The 26536-nt window shown below is 33.7% G+C and overlaps 1 protein-coding gene across 1 annotated transcript in view; it reads right to left on the bottom strand.

The window, feature by feature from the left end:
- Positions 1-26536, bottom strand: part of BRINP3 (BMP/retinoic acid inducible neural specific 3) — a 376973-nt gene that overhangs the window by 170925 nt on the left and 179512 nt on the right. Inside the window, exons 3-4 of the mRNA XM_087856398.1 lie at positions 22988-23178; positions 8732-8922 (exon numbers count right to left, since the gene is read on the bottom strand). Of these exons, the coding sequence (XP_087712524.1) occupies positions 8732-8922; positions 22988-23178 (382 nt within the window). The remainder of the gene's footprint in view (positions 1-8731; positions 8923-22987; positions 23179-26536) is intronic.

The raw sequence follows: 26536 nt of genomic DNA on the forward strand, positions 1-26536 counted from the left end.
AGAAATGATTAAGCTTAGTGAGAAAGGCATGCCAAAGCCAAGATAACTGAAATCTAGGTCTCTTACACCAAACAGCCAAGTTGGGAATGCAAAGGAAATGTTCTCAAAGGAAATTAAAAGTGCTACTCAAATAAACACACAAATGCTGGGGGGAAAAAAAGCAAAATAGCCTTACTGCTGACATGGAGAAAGTTTGAGTGGTCTGGAGAGAAGGTCAAATCAGTGACAACAGCTCCTTAAGCCAAAGCCTACTTCAGAGTAAGGTCCTAACTCTCTTCAAAGCAATGAAGGTTGAGAGAATTGAAGAAGTTGCAGAAGAAAAGTTAAAAGTCAGGAGAGGTTGGTTCATGAGGTTTAAAGAAATAAGCCACTGGGATGCCTGGGTGGCTCAGTCGATTAAGTGTCTTCCTTTGCCTCAGGTCATGATCCCAGAGTCCTGGGATGGAGTCCCGCATCAGGCTCCTTGCTCGGGAGGGAGTCTGCTCCTCCCTCTACCCCTCTACCTGCTGCTCCCCCTGCTTGTGCTTGAACTCTCTCTCTCTCTGTCAAATAAATAAAAAAAAAAAAGAAAAGAAAAAGAAACAAGCCACCCGTATAATAAATAGAAGGTGAAGCAGCAGGGGCTGATGTAGAAGCTGCAGCAAGCTATCCAGAAGATCTAGCTCAGATCAGCAAGGAATGGCTACATTAAACACTAGATTTCCAAGGTACATGAAACAGCCTTGTATCAGAACATTTTCTCTAGGACTTTCATAGCTAGAAAGGCAAATGCCTGGATTCACAACTTCAAAGGACAACTGACTCTCTTGTTAGGGACTGATGCAGCTGGTGACTTTAAGTTGAAGCCAATACTCATTTACCATTCTGAAAATCCTAGGGACCTTAAGAATTAAGCAAAATCTACTCTGCCTAGGCTCTACAAATGGAACAACAAAGTCTGGACAACAGTACATCTGTTTGCAACAGGGTTTACTTAATATTTTAAACCTACTATTGACCTATTGCTCAGAAAAAAAACTCCTTTCAAAATATTATTGCTCAGTGATTATGCACCTGGTCACCCAAGAGTTTTGATGGGGATGTACGAGATTAATGTTTTCTTGCCTGCTAACATAACATCCATTCGGCACTCACTGGATCAAACAGTAACTTTGACTTTCAAGTTTTATTATTTAAGAAATACATTCCATAAGGTTATAGTTGCCATAGATAGTGATTCCACTGATGGATCTGGACAAAGTAAGTTGAAAACTTCTGGAAAGGATTCACCATTCTAAATGCCATTAAGAACATTCCTGATTCAGGGGAAGGGATCAAAATATCAACACTAACATGAGTTTTGAAAAAGTTGATTTCAGCTCTCATGGATGATTTTGAAGGGTTCAAGACTTCAGCAGAGGAAGTAAGATGTGGTGGAAATAGCAAGAGAACTAGAATTAGAAGTGGAGCCTGAAGATGTGACTGAATTACTGTAATCTCATGGACAAACTTTAATAGTCGAGGAGTTGATTTTTGTAGTTGAGCAAAGAATGTGGTTTCTTGAGGTGGAATCTATTTCCAGTGAAGACGCTGCAAAGACTGTTGAAGTGACAACAAAGATTTAGGATATTACATAAACTTAGTTGTCAAAGCAGCAGCAGGGTTTAAGAGGACTGCCTCCAATTGTGAAAGTTCCATTGTGGGTAAAATGCTATCAAACAGCATCACAGGCTACAGAGAAATAATGAAAGGAAGAGTCGTTCAATAAGGTGAACTTCATTATTGTCTTATTTTAAAAGACTCTCACAGCCACCTCAGCCTTCAGCAATCGTCACCCTGATGCAGCAGCAGCCATTGACATCAAGGCAAGAGCCTCCACCAGTAAAAAGATTATGATTCACTGAAAGCTCAGATGATCATTAGCATTTTTAGTAATGAAGTGTTTTTCAATTAAGGTATGTACATTTTTTAGACACAATGTTATTTGCATACTTAATAGATGAGTATAAGGTAAACATAACTTCTATATTCACTAGGAAACCAAAAAATTTATTTGACTCACTTTATTGTGATATTTATTTTATTACAAGGGGTCTGGGATCAAACCCACAATTTATTCCAGGTATGCATGCATTCTTTACGACTGAGACATGACTTTCATCAGTATTGTATCCTGTGCTCCACGAATTATTATTGTTTCTATTCTGCCTTATAAAAACACTTTTCCAGGCCCTGTGTGAGTGCCAGACACTGTTCTCTAATCCTATAGTGTGGTTTCTTCCTGGATGCCCGGTAATGTTCTCATATGCATACACTCAAAAGTATTCTGTTAAATACCAAAGGGCAACTCTCTGCAGTTCCCTGGGGTTCTCTCAACATTGCCTTCCCCTCTTTGGCATTCTATCCAACAAACTAGAAAACACCTATGTCTCACTAAACTCTGAGGTTTTTCCTCAACCTATGGAAAATTTTGGTCTCTTCTTGGATTTTCCTTCCCTGTACCACATCCCGGAAAGTCTTTCCAGACAATAAGCTGGGCGATCCTAGAGCCCACCTTGGTTGTTACCATCTCTCATGGATCACCGTCCTTCTCTGACTGTCATTCAGTGTCTTAAAACCCAGTATTTTCCGGGTGACGTTTATTAAGGAGGGCACATGTTGTGATGAGCACCGGATGTTACATGCAACTAATGAATCATTGAACACTACATCAAAAACTCAAGATGTACTATATGTTGGCTAACTGAACATAATAATAATTTAAAATCCAGTATTTTTATATTATTTATCTTTTTTTTTGGTATTGTTATGTAGGAAGGTAGATCCAGGCCATTATTCCATCTGGGTTAGAAGCAAGTTTATTTAGAGATTTTTAATTTTACTTAATATTAACTACACTTATTGATTTTATTTTTCAGGTTTTTTTCACTTTATGTATTTTTTTGTAAGTGGAAGAGATAATTTAGTCAGCACTCAGTTACAACACAGAATATATAATTATAATTTATGACAAGAAGTATAAACACAAGGTGGGTTTTGACTGACGATAATGTGACAACTGAGATGTGAGGGAGCAGAAAACAAATACAATATGATAGACCTAAGGTCTATAGCTTCTGGCCCAGAAAATAACAACTTATAATAGGAACACAGCTGGAAAAGTGGAGCAGAAGGAAACAGATGCAGAAAAATATCACAAATAGAAGTTTTAAATTTTTTCCTGATTTGTATAATTAAGATTTAATCTACAGTGAGTAATGTATAGAATCACTGAATCATATATTGTATACCTGAAACTGATGTTAACACTGTATGTTGATTATACTGGGATTAAATTTTTAAAAATTAAAAAGATTTAATCTAAATAGTAAAAGTCCAATTTTATTTTTCTAATTTACTATTAGTTAGCCACTCTGTATAAGCTATTTTGATTAAAAACAAAAACACAAACAGATTTTGCTTTTGCTCTCTGGTAAATTAGGACTTTGTCAAAAGCAGAGAAAGCTCAGGACAAGGAAATAAAGGCCTATACCAAAATGTAGAAAATTATTATTAAGAATATGACAATTTGAATATTTAAAGCATATGAATCTTAATTATTCTGAAAAAAATGTTTATGAATTGAATCATGATACTAAATTTATTTATAGTAATTATTCTGGAATAATATATTATTCCTTTATGCTATGAAATATTGGGGGCAAGTAAATATGTATACACAAAAAATGCAGATACACTTTTTTGTGAATTTGAAAAAAGTCAGAATTATTTAATATATTAAGTTAAATGTACAACTAATACTGTATCAATATGCTTAAATTTGTGTGCAAGTTAAAGTGTTCTTTTAAAACCCTAAAATAGTTTACTAAGGGAATCTTTTCTGAAAATCAAACTAATATATGAAATCAAACCTTCAATTATTGTGAATGGCTTACATGTAAATTTTCTTATCTCATGTCTTTTTAAAGTAAGCTTTTTTGAACATATAGAAATAAAATTTAAAAATTCATTGGGAGATTTTACTGATTTTATTCTCAAAGAGCAAATAATTTACATATCAAACATGCTTCTTGGAAAATTATTATCAGGCCTAATTTTATAAATTTTAATTTTTATTTATAAGTTATAATTTTTAATTTTATAAGTTTTAATTTAATGGTTTTTTATCATTTCAGAAATGTAGATCTAAATTTGTGGACCCCTTCTCAACATCACCTGCAACACTCTTAGTAAACTAAGTGGCACTAAAACATCATTTGAAGGTGGATATTTTTTAGCTGGTATGTTGACCTTTAAGGTAATTTTAACATATTATTCGTGCTTTTTCCTAAATTTGTTGGAAAAAATTTGTAAACACCATAATTTTAAAAATCTGATTTTTTTCTGTACAAGAAAAATGCCAGAAATACAATGAATTCATCAGTACTTACTTGAGAAAATAATAACTTATTTATTTTAAAATTTTTAAGTGTTTGAGGGGCACCTGGGTGGCTTAGTTGGTTAAGCATCTGCCTTCAGCTCAGGTCATGATCCCAGGGTCCTGGGATCGAGCCCTGCATCGGGCTCCCTGCTTAGCTGGGAGCCTGCTTCTCCCTCTCCTTCTGCCAGCTTCTCCCCCTGCTTGTTCTCTCTCTCTTTCTCTGTTAAATAAATAAAATCTTGAAAAAAATAAAATAAAATTTTTAAGTGTTTGATAAAAAATTTAATTTCACTCACTGCATGTAACCTGATTTTTAGAATTTAGGGTATTAAGGAAGTTTTGGAAAATGCACATGCCACATCAGGTGCTAGATTACACTTTCTCAAAATACATATTTTCATTGTCAATCACATAAGATTAAATTTATTAGACTATTTCACAATAAACCTAAGAACATTTAGTGTGATCTTTTAGATAACTTGGGTCAATTGAATTGAATCTTCTGAAAATAATGGCCCATTCCAGAAATTGTATTTGACATGTTATTGCATTAAAAATAATATTGAGAAAGAATATTTGATATAAATGCTGTTAATTGGAATAATATGGCAGTTAATTAAGCTACATAGGTGTTTGAGCCTCTTTTTAAAAATTTCCAGATGTGATAATGAACTGCAGCCTACATTTATATTCATAATTATAAGAGATAAAAACAACAAATTGATCTATCCCATTTTCTAGAAATTGGCTCATAGGTAACACAATTTGTCCAACTCTTTTGTGTTTTTGCAAGAATTAACATGATAAAAGCAGGCATGATTTTGCAGATTTAATTATATTTTTGCTGTTATCTGATAATGATCTTACTTGACTTTCTTTTTTAACAATACTGTGTTTCCTGAATTCTATAAATCAAGAGACAACTTCATACATTCGTTGAGAAATTAAATGCCTACTACATGGCACTTTAAGCACAAAACAATTTGCCTTATCAAAGAAACTGTGGATCTTGCTACCCTTAGTTGAAAATTTTAAATAAACAAACACTGCATTAAACCTTTAGGGATTTAGGGGTGCCTGGGTGGCACAGTGGTTAGGCGTCTGCCTTCAGCTCAGGGCGTGATTGCGGCGTTGTGGGATCGAGCCCCACATCAGGCTCCTCCGCTGTGAGCCTGCTTCTTCCTCTCCCACTCCCCCTGCTTGTGTTCCCTCTCTCGCTGGCTGTCTCTATCTCTGTCGAATAAATAAATAAAATCTTAAAAAAAAAAAAAAAAACCTTTAGGGATTTAGTAAAGGAGTTAAGCTCTTGGTTTCAAATGTACCACAAAAGCACTCTGCATTGAACTATGTATATAAGTATGAAGAATTTCAGTAGTTAAATGCCCTTAGATTCCCCCTACACACCCCACCCCATCCCCATCCTCAGTCCTTCCTATTCAGTTAACTTACATCTAAGCAATTATAATCTTATAATTGAGGAGAGACACCTTTTATCTGTGTAGGGACGTACTTGATCACTAATGAAAATAAAAGATACCCTCCCCAGAAAAATGCCCGGGCACATACAGTGGTGCAAGCAATACAGGAGCCTGTACACCTCCCCAAGAGTTTTCCTTAGCTTCCACAGTAACCCAGACAGCAGCGGACCCTGCACCAGAAAATCACCAGTCACTTAAAATTACAACTGTCTCAGAAGAGAACTCCATCCAGACCTAATTAAATCCTGCAAAGTCTGATGGTTCGCCCCTCTTTCCCATTTCCCACTACCTCAGCCTTGCACTCCCTACGTACTTCTGTGACTATATTCTTAGTCATGGTGTTGCCACCGGCACATACCTCATTTCCTTTTTTTCCCTCAGTTACAGCGCAAGAAATGTTTACTTCTCTTTACTCTCCATCCCTGTATCATCCCCCTACTGCCCTCTGCTTCCTCTCCCCGATCTAAAGCCTCACTTTTCCTCTCTATCCAGGGTCACTCTAAGCACACGTTAAAATATTTCCATTACATGGTCTGGAGGGCCTTCCCATGGTCAATGGATAGTGAATATTCCCTGGAGCTCTAACGGTGAGGCTGTTCACTCCCCCACATTCCAGGTTACCCCTTCCTCTTTCTCAGAGCTGCTCTTTGATTACTTACTTCTCAGAGTCACTTCTTTAAAGCTCATTTCTACCACATAGTTGTATGAGTTGAACCCCCAGGGTTGAAAAACAATGCCTGCGTGCAATACTTTACACCATTAAAACATGTTGATTTTTGTGATATGTACTTTGTTTGTGGGAGAACAGAATTACATGCAAATACCCATTAAGTTTGTTTGTTTATTTTTTTCCTTTTTTCCCCCAATCCTTAGCCACCTTGAACTGCTCCACACTCGGATGGAGTACACACCCCTTTACCCCGCCTAGGGCTGCCAGGCCCTCCAGAACTGTGGAGCTGGGGCCCAGCACCAACCACCTACATAGTCTCCAGTGAGGAGGGGACCCACATGCCAAACCTCCCCCCCCACCCCGAGGTGGCAGCTAAAGATGGGCAACAGCAAGTCCCAGTTTGGGACTTCTGGGCTTCTCCAGGAACGAGGGGTCCCTCGTGTCTCATTAGATGAAACTCCACCCAGCCAGCAAGTCCCAGTCCTATCACAGCAGGAGGACAGTATGGTCCAGCTTTTGGGAGCGATATGCATGTTTGTGTAGTTTAGTGCTTAGAGAGAAGCAGATGCCTTTGTCCCCAAGATCCTGTTCCTGTGACCAGGCGTCTCTAGACCCAAGTCCTGTTCCAAATTTTTGGTGACCCTCTGTTAAGTTTTGAGATAAACTGTGAATGAATATTTCTTACTGAGTAAAGTACAAAACTCTACTGTATTATTCTACTTGGTGCTCAGAAAAAAAAAATCAATAGCCATATAATAAACAGACTTACAATAATGATGTCTTCTATTAGAAAATACACTTTAAGTTACTGTTTATATCATCAAAATTGATTTCTGAAAAGTCTATTTGTCCCTAGCAACCTCAAGCTAACAGTACCCTATCTTACAATATTTTAAAAATTAACTAAAATATCTACATTCATGCTGGCTGCAGTTTTATCTGTACAGCATAAATACTATTTATATACTTGATTATCCAATATAACAGAAGTCCTGCAGTCAGAAGTAGACTAACTATAACTGTGTAATTTATAACTACAGAAGGCTTTTCCCAACTTCATCTACTAGCAATATGGAAGACAGGGAGTATCGTTCGCGTAACCCATGAGCTAAAGATATTTCCTTATCAACTTTTATTCTCTCCTGAACATCTTGCACAAAATATATCTTAGACTAGTTTTTCCTAGCATTCCCAAAATACTGAAGTACTAACTTTTTGATTAACTTAAAAAACAAAACACACCTAATAATTTTAAAATCATGAAACAATAAAATGATATGGTTAATGACTGCTTTTTACATTGATTATGAAATCTTACAGAAGGAACACTAAGAAATGCTCTTTATATTTTATTTTGCTCTTGTTAATTTAGTCCCAGATCGCCCTATCACATTGCGATGATTCTTTATTTGGCAATGTCCCTTGACCAAATACAACAACATGTTGATTTAAACTGCCAGAGAAATGTGTCAAATAATCTGACGTTTCGGAAGCCGCTGTCTGTCTGTCTGTCTGTCTGTCTCTTGCCCCCGATTCTGTCTCTCTCTTTTTGAAAAATTAAAGGCACCATATTCTTACTTTCTTTCAGTTTTGTTAAGTCAACCTTAGTATAGTCAAAGGGAAAGGATTCTAGTGAACACATGGAATTTACCTACTAATTCTAGACTATGCTGTGTCTTGACATCCAGAAACTTATATCCAAATACTTGTACTTCTTAATTATATTGTTCAAGTATGGGGGGGAAATATTCTTTAAACCAGGACCTCTTAATGACTTTTGTGTCACTGAGCATTTTAAGCCTAATGAGGCACCTTCTCAGAATGTTTTTAAATAACTACTATAAAATATGGATATTCAAAAAATAAATTAATGTTATTAAAACAAAGTTTTATCCACCTACACATTATGAGGGAGTCTATGTACCCAGACGCTTACACAGTTCAAATGTGTTTCAATTAACATTAGGGTATGAAAGACACTGACCCAACTATCAAGTCACAAAGTTACATCAAGATACACACCAGTTCTCAAAATCTATTACGTAACTTATGACAAATGGAAATGTTACTGTTTTTTTAGAACGTACTTGTTTAAATCAGTGATACATGCAAATATATAGAGATGCGTTTTAGAGCTAGGAAAAGTCATGGTATGACATCATTTTAGGGTAAATTCATTCATACCTTAATGGCAGTGGATGCAATTTGAATGTGGTGAAGTCTCCGAAGGGTGCTGTCCCTGTCAATGAAATAGGAAGCAGCTAGTTGATGTAGCGTCTCCAGAGTGACCAAAGAGCTATTGGTGCTGGATTCACTTCCTTCAGATCGTTTGCTCAGCTTCCGCTTGTCCACAAAAATTGTGAGTGACTCCTCTCCTGCATTAATAATATTTAAAATTAATCAATTTTCCTTAAAATCAATTTTTCAATTATCTGCAGGTGAGGAAATATAGATTACAGACATAATGAAACAAAAGAGTGACAAGCAACAAAAGACAAGGTTAATTTCCTCGTTCATGAATATTTCTCATGTACCTAGAAAGATATGTGAGATATTGAAGGCTGTAAATACATATTTAGTAAATGCTGAATAGCTAGCATTTGTGGAACAATTTCTCTAGATTTTATGGACTTTCTCATATAGTTTAGTTCCTAACACCTGTATGGCACAAAAGCAAATTAAGAACAGAAAATATGTAAATTGAACTTAAGTGGGGTGCATGATATAAAATTGCATTTACTCAGAAATGTTTACCGTGGATCAGCATGACTAATGGAAACACGACCAAGCATATTACTAAACACTAGCCATTTTTTAAAGGTTTTATTTTTTAATAATCTGTACATACAACATGGGACTTGAATTTACAGCCCCAAGGTAAAGTCCCATGCTCTACAGACTGAGTCAGACAGGCACCCCTAATTGAACCTTGAAAATGCAGAGAAAAAATACATATGCATATATTGTTATGTGAATATACATGAATTAAATTCGGAGGTTTCCTACATGTGGCATTACATAAAAATATTATGTGTTAATAAGCTCGCTCGATGGAAATCATTAACCTCCATGGAAGATTTAGGTATTGACAATGGATTTTCAAAGGTGAAATTTAAAGTATAATATAATTAAGCTGCAATTTTCAGTGTTCAAATGTTGACAAAAAATATCAATGGTATTTAAATTTAACATTAAGAACTTGCCATTTTCAGATTTCCATATTCTTGGATATTCATCTAGCATATAATTGTCAGACTTGATGCTTACTCTCCTTCTCTCAGGAACCCACTGTTCTCATGGCATTATGCCCACTTACAAATTGGCAAGCCAGTGTTATAAAATACCAAAAAAATAAAATAATGCTAATTTTAAAATGACATATTCTTGGTGAGTACCCAATCCTAAGTAACAGCTTATAACAGCAGATAAAGCAAAAGATCAGGTCAATTGATATCAGAAGTAAAGTGTTAACAATGTTATTTGTTTTGTTCTGTTTTTCTGTCTTTCGTTTTTTGGGTTTTTTTGAAGGTCACATTCTGGGTTTGTATTTGGATCCCAACATGCATACTGGAAATCAAACAGCTTAACTAGAACAGCTGAAAAAAAAAAAAATCCTTAAAAAAAAATGAATGAGTGGGTCAAATTATCAACAGCATTAGGTCATGTGTATGATAAAGAGCTTTCAGGTGGGAACATATGAAAGAGAAAAGGGAAAATATATGTAAATTACTATAGCAACAAACAAACAAAAAATCCCCAATGATTACTTACCCTCAGAAAAAGAGGATAACTAATGTGGAAGTTTGAGTGAGTGTATCTCAGAAAGACCAAGGAATCTGAGGGAAAAAAATCACCCATGTGCCAATTTGTGAGAGAGTACCAAACGAAACATCCTGTGCATGGATGTACAAAGAACAGTTCGGTGGTAGTCTAAGAAGGCATAATGAGGACTTATCACCCGTGCAAGTGCTATGGTCTGAATGTTTGTGTACCCTCAAAACTTATATGTGAAATCCTAACCCCCAAAGATGAAAGTATTAAGAGGAAGGGCTTCTGGGAGGTACTTAGATCAGGAGATAGAGCCCACATCAATGGAGTTAATGTCTTTATAAAAGAGACTCCAAGAGAGATCCCTTGCCACTTCAACCATGTGAAAATACAAGAAGTCTGCAACCTTGAAAAGGGCCCTAATGCAACCACACCAGCACCTTGATCTTGGACTTCTAGCTTTCAGAACAGTGAGCAATAGATTTCTGCTGTGTATAAGCCACCCAGTCTGTGGTGTTTTGTTAGCCCAAATAGACTAATACGGCAAGAGACATGTCTTATTAAGTAAGATTAAAAACAAAATGGCAAAGATCTTGGTGAATGTAAATAAAAAGGAAGTAAAGTTAACAGTCTTGATATCCAATATTGTAGAATTCAGACCAAAAATTATTAAATGGGAAAAAGAAAAACATTGTATAATGAGTGTTAAAGACTAAGACTTGCCAAGTTGCTTTAATGGCAACACTTTTCATAAAGCAGAAAATACAGGAAATATAAGTTAAAATAGTACAAGAAACGCAAATTAAAATATATTGATATATCACTTTGCAATTACGGAATTTGCCAAAATCCAAAAGTTTGATGACTTTGCCAAAGCTGTTGGCAAACTGGAAGGAAAAAGGCCCTCTGATATATTGCTGGTAGTCATGCAAAATGATGTAACTATAGAGAGAAATTTGGCAATAGTTAGCAATAATTGACTCAACGATCCTACTTTTAATACTCCATCCCAAAAACACTGGCTAAAATATACAAAAGTCTTCTTACTGTGGCTTTATTTGTAATATTTGTAGCAACACAGATCCCTACCTAATCAGTAAGAATGAACCATGTTGCATCTATACAGTAGAATACAGTGCAGCCACAAGAAAGAAGTGAGAGTGATGTAAAACACTTATTCATAATACAATTCTTTAAGTAGGTAGTAAGTTCATGATTTTAATATTATGACTAAAATGAAATTCTGGATGAGTTGGCAGTTCTCCGATGATTCTATTTAGAAAATACGTCTAAATATTCATGTTTAACCTCTTTGCATTCACGTTTTCTACAGATTCCTGTAGATAGAAGCTTAACTGCCTATTCTTTAAAATAATATCTAATCTTCTCTTCAATTCAGTAATATATTAAATTCAAAGTATGGGTTCAATTGATTTATTGGAAGTTAGTTTTGCCTTCTGGAGATTCAAAGAAGCCATTTAAATATGTGAAGTGGGTCATCTTCACTATGTCTTTATTGTAGAGCAGTGAATTTTCTTGTTACTGGAGGTTCCCAACATGAATTGAAAAACTATACATCATTGAGCAGAAGAGATAATTAGACCACTAGAATGGACTCTCACTGAATTATGAGGTGATGGAAGACAGAAAAATATAGAATTAATTATTATAGTTTAGATGTAAGTGTGCCAATTTTTAATGCCAAATAGATTCGGGTTTTAATACTGGCTTCTGTTTAATAACTGAATGATCTTGAATTGTATAATTCAGTTTCCTCTCATGTCACATGAGAAGAGTATCCCTTCCTCAAAGATGAGCTAGAAGCATGAAACAGATAATATCTGTAAAGGATTTAAAATACGATTAGATTACAGTCAGAATTCAAAAGTTGTTGGCATGGTATTATTCTCTTTTATTCACCTCAATTCCTTAAAATTTAGAATAAAACAGCTCATTCCACATCTGCACATTTCTAGTAATTTTAGCTATTTTGTCGTATTTGTGATGAACAGAAGCCTCCTTTTCTACTTGTTTTACAAATGCATGAACCCTCGTCTTACAATCTGTATCCACACATGGTAAGTAAATATCTCTCAAAATAGTCCTTTAAATACCATATCCCTCTATACATCTTCACTCTTCAGGTGAAAATTCCTTAGTGGGAACTCAGTTGAGTCATACATTACACAAAAAGAGAAGAGTAGCATAATCTTATTTTTAAAAAGCAAATTAAAATATTTGATTTAAGAATATATAGCAGATGTTAGGCTGTCCTGTGATAATTTGGAAAATGACACATAACAAGAGCTAGGGATTAGTATTTCAGAGTGGTCCTATCTTACAATATGAATGATAAATGCTAATGTAGGTTCAAGCAATCAAAGATGTCCATAGAGAATTGATGGTCCATAGTCATCATCATGAGTAAGAGCAGCTTCTCATTCTCTATCTACCGGATATTTAAAAAAATATTTCCTTTGTTTTCAGAGTCCACATTTGTTTGTCGGGTACAGGTAAATGTGTTTTCTGCCTTCTATCCTGAGAGCAAGTATATATTACAGACAACAGAAAAAATCAAAAGAAAAATATTGTAAATCCTTATACACTTTTATTAATAGTTTTATAGCTCATTCTTCATTGCTGTTGTTTTAATTTGAAGGAAATATGATATAATAAGAGAAAGGAAAATGTGAGTTTTGGAGTCAGGTGTATGTGAAGGTAAATCCTGATAGCTCATAGTCCTTTAACTTGATGACTGTGGGGCTTTGGTAAAGTTACACTTGCCCTTAGCATTTCCATTTTTAAAAGAGAAGCAATATCCTACTCTCATCTGTTTGAAAAGACTAAGCAATATAATTTCTCCATAGAATCTGGCAGAACACATAAAATATGTACAATTAATGTTGGTTTCCTTTCTTTTCATTTTTTTTAAATTAGGGCCTAACGGTAAATGAAGAGGCTTTAAATTTTTACAAGTTAGCATTTCATAGATATTAAATTTCACCACAGGAAACTGGACTTAGTCAAAATTGTTTTCTAGTCGATCTTATAATCAAGGTACATGTGATGATTAAAGATAGCAGTTGGTTATTCTTTCCAATAACCTGATAAAGAGAAACTACTCATAAGTTGCTCATGGTTCTTCTCTACAGTTGAACATTAACCCATGTATGCAGGACTTTCCCTGTAGTGAAGCATGTGAGGCAGTTTAAATTACCCTAATTGTTCTTATGAATATCTTGTTTTAAACCCTATTTACAACAAACTAGACAACTATGTGATGTAAGCTGGGTAGTTTATGCTAAATTTTGTGTCATAAATCACAGATTGTTAAACACCTAAGATATTCTGACAAGGCTACTCAATCTACATTGGAAATAAGCCTATTTCTTTCCTCTAAGAGATCTGGTTCTGTTTTGTTTTGTAGTTTTTTTAATTATATATAACTACCAGGTTTTTGTGATGTTTATGGTCTTCATATTCTTTGAAACACTTACAGTTAGTTTTAAGAAAAAGAATGAAAAGAAAAAAGAATGCAGTCTTCACTATAATTGTAACTCTTTCTCAAGTACTCAGTTATAAAAGTTCATCAGAATTCTATGTAAATGACACACAATATTCAGATTTAAAAACTGAGATATTATTCAATCAACTAAAAATTTGTGTTCAAATGTCATTTTTATTCCTATTTTTTAAACCAGCTGTAGCTCATAAGCATGGCATGAGTACCAAAGGACATCCACGCATTTTGTAAAAACTAAATGTGATTCTGAAAACGATTCAACATTCTGAGTTTGTTAGAAAGTAAAAAGGATTAATGACTGTGGGTATAAAAGGATGTGATTATTTCACACAGAAATCATGCAGCTGTGTCTTTTACAGATAAAATACTGCGGTAGTTTATGGACATTAAAAAGCACATGTTGAAGGATGCTTTCAGAGAGAATGCAAAACAGAAGACAATAAAACAACAAAAAACCAATCATGACTTTAATGTTATCCTATGATCGGTTCATAAGAAGCAATTAGGTACATTTGATATGCTGTGGACCTCATAGTAATGTATTTTTCTGTCCTGATTTTCAAATCATCTATATTATGTCCATGAGGAAGAGAAATTTTAAAGGAATTTTGTACTTGGATTTTCTCAATTTGCATTCTCATATATACAGTTATTGAGGGTAAAGGTAATGCTCTCAAAAAGTTAGAACAAGTCAAAAAACAATGGATAATAGAATGAGTAAAAGAATCCTAGGGATAAATCAATAATGATGATGTGGCAGACTGCATTAATTTTTGCAATTACTTTCTGCACAATTGTGGAAGCAAACATGCATACACAGATTAATGGTCCATTGTAGAGAAGAACTATAACAGTTCATGAGTGATTTCCTTTAACCTGGTATCAGAAAGGGTAACACTGGGGTTGGTGGAATACGTGAAAACCAGTATACCATAATCTAGTACAAGTTTTGAGAAGCACCGTAAAGTTATACAAATTCTTTAGCTTTTTCCCTCTACCAGGACCGCATGTTCCAAAGAGAAACTTCTTCAACTTGATTCTTGGAATGAAGAGACAACCAGAGCAGAACACAGAGGATCCATAATCAAAGCATATTATTAGTTGTTTCATTTTGTTTTTATTTCTTTACTGTGATGAAAATAACTCTTATAGGTTGGCTGTATTTTATGTTTTCATTGTTGTGCCCTTGGGTTAGTCTACCAACCTATAATGTATACCATTCCACCCAGACAAAATCAAATCAAAACGAAACGAAACGAAACAAAACAAAACAAAACAAAACAAAACAAAACAAAACAAAACAAAACAAAACAAAACAAAACAAAACAAAACAACACAACTGTGTATTTATGGTAAATGTCTTCCTGATGAGGACACGGAATACAGGTGAGGTTCAGTGGGGTGGAGTCTGGAGCCGACGACCAAGAAAGAATTCTTGAGCCGTCCTTGGTGCAAAATTGGTGGTTTACGGGGACAGGACCCCTGGACAGAAAGAGCTGCTGCCCCGGGGTGGTGAGGGGTGGCTGATTATATACCATGGGGTTGGGGGAGGTAAGGAAAAAGGGAGGTTGAGGAAATACTTTCATATGTTAAAGAAGACTCACAAGATAAAGAGAGGCCTTGCCATTGTCAAGTTAAGGTTCTTTTTCCCTCTAGCAAGGCATTAACATTAAGATGGTTGGGAACTTCCTGGAGCCTGCAGATTACAAGGACACTTAATTGTATCTACATTCCCTTCCGGAAGCTAGGTTATTGATAGAAATGCTTTGTTTTTGTAATCTACTAAAACATTTGTAAACTGAGGGATTGTGGTATCTGTAGGTTAACTATTTCTTTGTCCTTGAGGGCAGCCAGGAGTGCCTGAGGAATGTCACATACATCCCATGGAGGGGGGGGGATTGCAGGGTGTCAGTTTCTGCTTTGTCCTCAGCCAGTCTTCTGTTCCCTCCTCATTCCTGGTTATGCAATTTCCTTACACTGGAAGATCTTATACATAGCTTAAATGTAATTGTTTGTAGGTTTTACTTTTGATGTATCATTTTAACCCAAAAATGTTATCCTATTTTTTGGTAATGAGAGATTACATTATTCCTTGTGCTAAAGTCTTACAATATTTTGAGTATAGCTGTTCTTTTGAAATTATATTTCAGTTTTTACAGTGTACTTTGCTCTCACTACTGATGATTGTCCTTTCTTAGCTTAACATGTTAAAAGGTAAACATCCTGATGATATCTATCTTTCCACTAATACAGCATTGTAGAAAAACAGACAGTGTTTTAGAAACAAACAGATATAAAAAAATCGATCTGAGAAAACTAGGCTTCTGACAAGAAGCAGAGCCAAATATCTAAAGCCAGTAAAAACAGACATGTTGGCTTAACACCAATTGGCATCTACAAGATATTATGGGAAGGAAACAACTAGTCTTAGCTTTGACAAAGAAACATAATATGTTTTGCAAAACATTCCAAATGAAAGCATCTGACTTTTTGATTATCAACAGTTATCCACCCAAAAAGTCTGAAAAAATTTTAAACAAAATTGCCCAGATACCATAATATTCTCTTTAGAGCAATGACATGAAAAAAGAGGAACTGGAAATAAATAGTTCCCATGTCAGATGAAACTGAATCTACCCTGAGTGAATCACAATTAAGTTACCTCTCTTTTGGAGTTGTTTACAATGTTATAATGAACATTTTTGTTATGTATGTAATAGACTCCTGCTATTATTTTGGTAAGATTAATTTTCAGAAGTGAGATTTCTGGAACAGTTAAGAACACTCTAAATTTATATAAATACTCTAAACAGTACTGTTCAACCTTAATGTGCATATAAATCACCCAGAGATCTGGTTAACATGTAGATTCTGATTCATTAATCTGAGATGAAATCGGAGATTCTGCCGTTCTAACAAGCTCCAAGGTAATGTTGATGCTATTGGACCGTGAACCACACTTGAGTAATGAGGCTCTAAAGCACAGTAAAACGTATTACCCATTTAAATGTCTATATTTGTCAGTCACCTGTGTGTTCCCTTAAGGAAGGTGTTGGGTCTTTGCACTGTTACAGGTAACTCGGTATATGTGGACAGATGATTTCTCTACCTTATCAAAGTGGTATAAAGAGGAAAAAGAAAACATATAATCACATTTATAAAATACTAAAACTTAACATTTATCTTTGGATTTAGTTGCCAAGAATGATTATTATTAAGATCCATCAACATAGCAATTTTAGCCCCAATTTCTTTTGTGCTGTGTTTGTGACTATTTACATAAATGGTTTCAAATTATTTTAGTAGATAACCACCTTATAAACTGTTAAAATTTAATTAACAATATTGTTTAAATTTCCATTTTTAAAAAATTTTATTTACCAGAGAAACATGAGAGATAAAGATAGAGGGAAAGAGAGAGAGGAGTGACAGATTGAGACAGAGACAGAAAGAGAAAGGAGAAGTATGGATACAGCTAATCTAATGTAGTATACCTTTAGTTTTAAAAAACAGTATGGCAAATTTATTTTTTCTCTTCAATACCATTATTTTAATGATTCCCTGAGATGAAGTTTCAGAAAAAATTTCTTTTCTTTGTTTTCAGTTCTTTTCCTTAGCATATGCATTCTGATAGAGGAAATAGTTCCATGCATTTGTAGTGAGTATTTCTATTTGCATATGTTTTTAGTAGATTTGCTTCTTTAATTATGTTACAGTTAAACTACAATAAAAGGAATTTGTATTTCCTAAGAAGAGACCAAATGAAAATGAGAAACACAACCACTAATCAATTTTGAAAGAAGGTGGTGTATGATATAGAATTAAAACTATCTGTGGAGACTTTATACAGAATGTAATTTACAAAAACAAAAGTGAGAATTGAGTATTTCTGAAATTAAATAAAGATATTTGGAATCTTACACTCATAGGGATGCAAGACGATTTTTGAAAATCGAATTGCTGTTCTATCTTATTGCCTGACTTCTGACCTCTGTTCTTCCTGAAAGAGAACAGTATACAGTAAAACTTGCAAGCTATTAAACTACTTGGCAGCCATAGTGACTTCACACTAATTGGTTATTGACATAGTATTCATTGTTTTAAATAACTATGCTACTAAGTTAATGCTGCTTTGGATATCAATGATCTATTTTTCCATTCTAATAATGAAGAAAATATTTTCTTTATATAAACAAAATTAAATATCTGATAAAATGCTTAAGTTGAACAATGTGGTAACAAGATTCTCATAAGCACTTTCAAGAAAGAGAATTAAAAACACACATATTAAAAAAAGTAACTATTTCCACTAAAAATTAAATTATGACTTTTAAAACATTGTGCATTTAAAACCACTGGTCAAACAGGACTTGTTTTAATGTTGCTGACAGTGAAAAATACATTTTCTAAAGTTGCAAATGAACAAATCTTAATATATTATCTATTTGCTTCTAGAATTAATTTTGATTTAATTTTTAAAAATATCTCTATTGGGGCACCTTGGTGGCTCAGTTGGTTAAGCGTCTGCTTTCAGCTCAGGTCATGATCCCAGGGTCCTGGGATCCAGCCCCACATCCAGCTTCCTGCACAGCAGGGAGTCTGCTTTTCCTTATCCCCCTGCTGCTCCCCCTGCTTGTGCTTGCTCTCTCTTTCTCTGTCAAATGAACAAATAAATCTTAAAAAATAAACAAATAAAATAAAATATCTCTATCGAGAAAAGAGTACTTTTTCCTGCACTCCTTTCCATGGGAAGGTATTTTGTCCAAACAATCCTCCTTGTCCCTGTATTCTTGACTCTGCCCACAGAAGTGCCCCGAATTAACAGAAAGGCTGGTGTAAGAAAGGGATTGACATGAGCAACCCCACCTCTTCCTCTTCTTCAAGATGGGCCTGTCAGTAGAGAGCACAAGCTCTGGTCTGTTCTTCACTGTGTGGGGCTGTAGAGAGCCTAGGCTGATATGGGAGCCACACATATGCTTTTGTAATTGTGGGTGGCTCAGGGTTATAATCATGACTGCTTGGACAAGTCTGTGTAACACTGGAGATGAGAGTCAGGTCCCATTTAAAATTATTATAAATATTTTGTTACAAAATTTTATAAAATTTTAAATGAATTTTTGGACTACATCTTCCTTAGTCTTTTTGTCTTTTTCAATTGATTCAGAACCTAGGTTTCGTGCTTTATAGTGGGCACCCTCCCCCTCCCCCGGTGAACTCTGCAGTTCTAAGCTCTTTTTATTTTTTTCCTATTCACTCATTTGTTATTGTTGTTGTTGTTGTTGTATATTCAGCACACAGACACACTTTTATTTCACTATTTGTCATATATTGTATTATAATGAAATATATTATAAAAACAGTCATGAAATATATTTCATAGCTAGAAATCAATATATCCCAGTAGTGCAATCTTTTTCAAGATTGATTCTTCATATTGAGTAGCTTATTTTAGATATTTAAACAGTGATGGAGTTTAGATATCATTATCCAAATAGAAGCAAGCTGAATTACTCTATTGATAAATAGTCTGGAAGCTATAAGATGAAATAAATGTAGAAAATGATATATATTGAAGAAGGTTTTTTATAATTTATTTTTCCCTATAGGGAGATAATTCAATCACTGGCTTTATCTATCATAAAATATTCCATTAAGGGCTTCAAGTATGCTATCCAATGTTTTATGTCTAAGTCAATAATATGATGTACTAAATAACTCAGGGAAAAAAAGACATTTTTTATTTATTTCTTTTTCATCACTTTAAAACTGAGGTATCTTACACAACTTATTTTTTTTAAATGTTTAAATTTAGTTGAAGATCTGGTTACTTAGGAAGCAAAAAATAACTGGTCTTTTGTTTAAAACGTTTGCTTATATACATGACATCCTCAGTGTGTTAATATTAGGGCAGTTACTTAGTTGGTTAAGGAGAGAGCAAGAGAGAGAATTAGCTCCAGTTAAAGACCACAAATCTCATTTTTTTTAAAAACTGGAATGAGACAATTTCATGTTCGACCTGGTAAAACATATAAAGCTAAATATACTTACAGCAACAACAACAAAAAAGGTTTAGTGTGATTACAACAGCAATATTTTTAAATTGCCTGAAATCAACCTGGTGTACATTTTAATTGCAAATAGTTTATATCCTTAAGCTACTTAAATAATTTCATGCATTTTAGTTAACTTATTAACATCACCCAGCAGAGATTCCTGAGAAAAACTATAAGTAATGTTTAGAGAGAAAGAAAAAAAGGAATTCCAATAGAAAATACCAGGGATACTAATCCAAGGAATATTCAGAGGTGAGAAGGCTAAGGAGCCTGGCAATTCCATTTCTTGCATTTAAGAAAATGCTTGAACAGGACTTTTAAATAATTGAAATAAAACAATTTTAAGAGAACTTATTACTGTCATTGAATAATCAATCTGAAGAAATTATTTAATCCCACAAAGGATTTTTAGACCATATTTATACAAACAAACCAAAAACTAATCTGATGGCCAAAATGTGGCATCTACAATGCCAAAACAGTAAAAACAAATCAAAAAGTCAGCATAATTTTAGTATAAGGAACAAATATGTCCATAAAAATCATCTGTACTTTTTATCTCTTCTGCCTTTCCTCTATCACTTGCTTCCTTTCTTATTTGGAGAAATGTATTTTGTGTTCTGAAATTCTGGGTATCACACATTGTTGACACAAATGTGATGAAGCCTAATACGAGTACAAAACCACTGAACTTTTTAAAAGAAGTTATAGTAATAACTTAATTTTCACTTTTACTTCAGATTTTATTGCATTAATAATCATTAACCTCACTAACCTATATAGACACAGCTTTCAGAGAATCAGTTTTTATAATTACTGGGATATTTTATAGTTTTTTCTATTCACACTACTGTGATAACAATAACATAAATACATTGCATGTTTAAATTTTGCCACACATTGTGCCAAGACTATCTTCCTGCATGAACATTAATCTTCCCATGACCCTATCACACAGATATTACTCTCCTACTTTCTCCTAAAAGAAACTAACAGTTACTTAACATTTTTAAAATTTCATGATTGAATAAAATAAAATAAAATATTTCACAATTGGTTAAAAAAAAGGAAAGGGAGTCAATTTTCAATGCCAGGCTGATCTCTTTATCTTATTTTAATATTATTCACTTATGGAAGACAGAGATAATATGTCATGGAAGACAGAGATAATGTGTTTTCCTGGTTGGCCTTTTCTGTCTGCCTAAATCATCTACATTTTCCACCTTTAATTCCTTAAGGTTATATGCCTTACTTATATTTCCTCAATGAGTCCAGAAATCTCCTTTTCCAACTTCTCCATGCCTTACTCACCTGCTCTGGCTTTTCCTCATTCTCTCCAATTCTGTATCTTTATTTGTTCAACTGACTGTTTTGGTTCATTGGATTCAGTTTTCATTCAGTCTTCTTCTTGAATTAGATCTCAGTTAACTTCTGTGTATACCATACTTCTGACATCTATTTAGTGAACTTAAACATTTCAGCCTCTAAACAAAGCGTAGTCTCATTCATTTATTCATTTAACAAATATTTAATGAGAACCTATTGTGTGCCAATTACTTATAACTATGGGGGTAAACTGATGACAGGTATAGGCAAGGTCCCTGTTTTTAAGAAAATACACGGAAATGACAGATAATGAGCCAGGAAACTAATAAATAAAATATTTCACATAAAAATAAATACTATGAAGACTACAAAGAAGATCAAGATATAATGAAGAATATTGGTGGACCACTGGGCATATTCCTAGTAGTATGCACAGGAAAGCCCTCTATGGAAAGTAACATTTGAGCAGAAAAATTTTCCCGAAAGATTTGAAGGTCATTGTGGCTGAAAAATAGGGCCATGAGAAGAGAGAAAAGTTGAGGTCTGTGGTGAAAGCCAGTATCAGACCATTCATGTAGTGCATTATAAACCATAGCAAGACATTTGGATTTTAAGTGGATAGTTATAGGTTTTAATTGACACAGGGAATGATTTGACCTGATCCAAGTTTTAAAAAGATCTGTGTGAAGCATGGACCTTAGGTGTATTCTGGGGAGAATCATGATGGTGGCTTGGTCTAGGGATGTCCGGGTAGAAGTCAGAAAGTTTTGGCATGGGATATATCTTGGGAGAAAAAAAGTACTGGCATGACTTACTAACAGACTGGACTGGCAGCTAAAGGAAAGAAAAGACTCATCTTCTAAGGTAGGAAAAATGAACTGGTGGCCTTTCATACCACCACACCGTTAGCGTGAATCAGTCTGTCCGTATTCAGTAAACTTACTGAGGAACAAACAAGGAAGCAGGGAATCACTGTTTTCATATTCAATTATATTCAGTGCTCTTCATTATAGGAAAGAGTAACATCCATTTCTAAATAAAATGGTTGGACAATTTAAAGTCCTACACAAAACTAAATACATGGAATTCTGGGATATTTTTAAGTTTTAGGAAAATCATATTTTCCCTATTATGTTACCTCCACAAATACCATCTATGTGTATCCAAAATGCTGAATTATATATCACCATGATAAAACATATATTTAATGATATTAAAAGCACAGATTTCTTATTTTTTACAAATTTATAAATTGAAGAAGTGACATTATTAATCTCTACTTTTACATTATGCATCATAATTGATATTAATGGATCATTCTCTCTATATCATGTATCAACCACTATCAGAAAAACTAAAATACTGCTAAAAAATGTAATTTTAGATTTTTAATGTTTACTTCAGGAAACTTTTCCTGTTTTCTGTAAGCAGAAGTGATGACTTCCACCTGTGACTTGACTGATTATTATTCATTTTTTAAACAAAATTTGGCACGTCACCTTGCATTATAGAGTGTAAGAGTTATGACTATGTTTATTGCATGCTATTATACTGTAAATTGCCTTCAGGCAGGAACTAAGTAATAACCGTCTACCTTACCATTGTGAATACCATAGAAGGCATTTAGTAATAACTCAATGAACGAATGAATAAATGAATTCTAGAATTATTCAAACTGCAGCTCTCTGGATTAATCGACACATCTTTTCCTGACTTTTACAGTTTTATGTACAAGCACACATAGGCACAAATATTTTCAAAGAGTCATACCTCCCAAAGTAGCAGATAGCAAGAAATGTGTCCCATATTTCTTGATAAGGTTTTCTGTGATTTGCTGCAGGGTAGGTCGACGTCCCAAAAGTCTTATGTTGCGGAAGAATTCAGGAGCAAGAGGCAGAGGGGAGCCAAGGAAATTTCTTCTCTCAACTGCAAGGTTATTTACTTTCCAGCGGCCAAACTCCCTGAAAAGCAAATTTATTTTTATTCATAAATACATAATCTATCTAAATGTTTTCATTTGAAAAGTTCACTTGGTACTTTCACTGGGGTCACCACATTACAATGAGTCTGGCTTGTAATAATATGTCATGTGCTATGAGTAGGAGAAGCAACATTTATAATTTATGTAGCTGGAGTGAATATTCTGAAACCAAATCATATAAAGGAAAAAATAAGCCACTTAAAAGAAACAGCTTCCACTGACTTTTTTTTTCCCAAGGAAAGATATACTCATAAACATGATTTTGTTATGCATAGAAGATGAATGTAGAGCTATTTAAAAAACCACTAAGGTAATATTTTATTATTTTGTAAGGGAAATTGTAAAAAAGAGGGTGAATTTATTTTCATAATTCTAATGATCCTTTTCTCTATTCATTTTAGAGTGGGACCTTGCAAAACTTCAAGAATATTATAGAGCTATAGGATAATTAAAAAAAATGATCAAAAGAGAAACATCTTTTACAGTAATTATGGTTTACAGCATATTTTGAAACCTAAATTCAACTTGATTAGCAATTTCTCGAGATGCAAAATGACTTTTCAGGTGGATTTGGCCAAATTGAAATGGAAGATATAGTTATAAATGATTTATACATTTAAACAAAGATTTATACATTTGTACTGAGTTAAAATCAACCTAATAATACTTTACCCAAGAACTATGGTAAACTGGATCCCCTGATGAACTGTACAGATATTTTCTGATGAGTGGTCTGATAAAAACCTCAAATACCTTCCACAGGGAAGACTTCTGTCTACCAGGTCTAATACTCCCAGGTGTGTTATTTAACTCTATTACTATCTAGCAAGTAAAATATTGAATAAATATTGTATAAATATGTGTCATATTTATGTATATTTTTTTCCTCCAAAAAAAGCCTACAGTGCACCAATGAACAGTGAGTGATAAGGACACATCAGTGAACCAGACCAATGCTGTCCATGTCCAAATGGAGTTCACATTCTAGAGAAAGCTTTAAAAATAATAAAGCAAAAACATTAACTTAAATTTTAAACAAATGTCAGAGTATTGTAAACACTGAGAGCTACCACAGATAGCCTGATGTGATAAGCCATAGAGCTGTGGGCAGTGAGGCCTTATTTTACTTTAAGTGACCAGAGAAGGCAACTCTAGAGAGATGATATTTAATATTTAGGCAGTCTCTGAAGAGAGAAAAAAAAAGTTGCTAAATGAGGGGAAGCAGAGAAAAGATTTATACAGAATAATGAAGAACAGTAAATCCTTCAGGACAAAGAGGCATATCCCTGACAGAGCCTCTAATAAGAGTGTTTTGCTCATGTAACACACATTTGGTGGCCCAACAATCCAATTGGTCTTTTGGAAATTAATTATGGATAAGGTTCACTCAGGGATCTAGGGAAGACTTAGGCCTGAGAATAAGTCAACTTAGTGTTTCTTTCATTGAGAAACTCTTGCCCTCTCCTCCATAAATCAGCTGATCTAAACAGTTTTGTTCTACCAATGGTTCTCAAACTTCAGCACCTCTTACAGTTGCCTGGAAACTCCATCCTAGAGTTTCCTGATTCATTAGGTCTGAAGTGAGATCCAGAGGTTGCATATTTAACAAGCAATGCTAATGTTGCTATTCAGAAAAAAAACTTTTAATTAGATAATTTGATATATAGTCTTTAAAATTTTCTCAAAGTGCTCTATTTTCAGTAAATGTAGGGTTTTTAGAGCTACTATGCTGGATTTATTAGTTCATATTTCCTCAGAAGAGACTACAGATGTCTTTTATCTTTCAAACCTGGTTTGATATTAACAATTATTTATCTTTTCCTTTTATAAAAAATTTACCTGAATTGATTGTACATGTATTATATATATATATGTATAATATATAACATATTATATTTTATATATAGTAGAGAATATATATAATACATTACATATAACATATTTACATATATATTTATTTATATATTTTTTGTTATAGATAAATACATATTAGAGAATTTTAATTCTAACTTCTAAAATATATCAGAAAACATATTATATATGTAAAATATATAATATAATTACATATATATTATAATTTATTATATATAATATATAATATATGTAAATATTCAAAATTTTGAGGAAGAGTATTTAAATAAAACATTTAAGTTTTAATATTCTGTGATATATCTCAAGGTATACAATCATATTATGTAAGAAGTTATTTATTAAACCATAATCTAACTAATAGTTGCTCACATCCGAACTTTAAATGCTTACCTTCAAACATGTACTTTTTTTATTTGCTAAAAAAAGTTTATAATTTTGTCAAGGAGTGACATAACTTTAACCTAAAATTGTGGTGTAACTTTTTCAATGATTTAAAGTGCTAAATTTATAAACTCATATGCATGTATTCATAGACTAACATGTGGACTACTAAGTGAATTAATTGAACTTTAAACAACCAAGAAGATTGATTCAATTGTGATATTGTACATACCATATAAACTCTTTTTAAATCACTATTTCATGCTAGATGACTGCAGGTAAATACATATTTGAAGAGTGCAATTCTAGTCTTTCTTATATTTTTTAACAATTAGTCAATATACAAATAAAAACCCATGATATACTCTGACCTGACTTACTACTTTCTTTAGTTTGTTTCTCTTAAATTTGACAAAAAAATAGATATAATATGAAAGAGCAATAGGAAATTTGTGTCATTTACTGAAATCAGTTTTTAGCACTAATATATAAGAAAATGTATTAATTATTCACTATTATTACCATTACCAGAAATCTGCTAGCCTTGTAGATGACCGTAAGAAAAACCCTTACTTACTTCAAGGGCTCAAAGATTGTATTTAGCAAGAGGAAATGTAAATGAATAAATTTCAATTCAAAGACTTTAAAATATTTTTATGTGCAAAAATACAACTGTGGGGTAGTCTATTTAGCATAATTCCTCTACCCAATTTATCACTATCCTTTAATGTAAGTATAGTAATCTAACATCCTTTAAATATGTTTTCTCTTCCCCTAGATTCACATACCATGGAAAGCTATGCAGAGCCTGAGACTGTGGACAACTTTCCAGGAAGCTTTCTTCAGCTGTCAGGTGCTTTTTATGACCTCAGTCTGTAAACCTTGATGAAGTCTATAATCTCAGTTTACCTTCCAACATTTCAGTTGGACAAAACACTTTGCCATCCCATCTGATTATCCTCTCTATCACACAACAAAAAGTAAAGGACAACTCTTTGGAGTACTGTTAAACTAAGACTAATACTAAGACTAATTAACCAAACGGCTAACTGACCAATTTAATTAATTATTTTTTTAAAACCCCA

This window comes from Ursus americanus, chromosome 2 (assembly GCF_024610735.1).
Source record: "Ursus americanus isolate L20-20 chromosome 2, mUrsAme1.1.p, whole genome shotgun sequence".
Classification (NCBI taxonomy): domain Eukaryota; kingdom Metazoa; phylum Chordata; class Mammalia; order Carnivora; family Ursidae; genus Ursus; species Ursus americanus.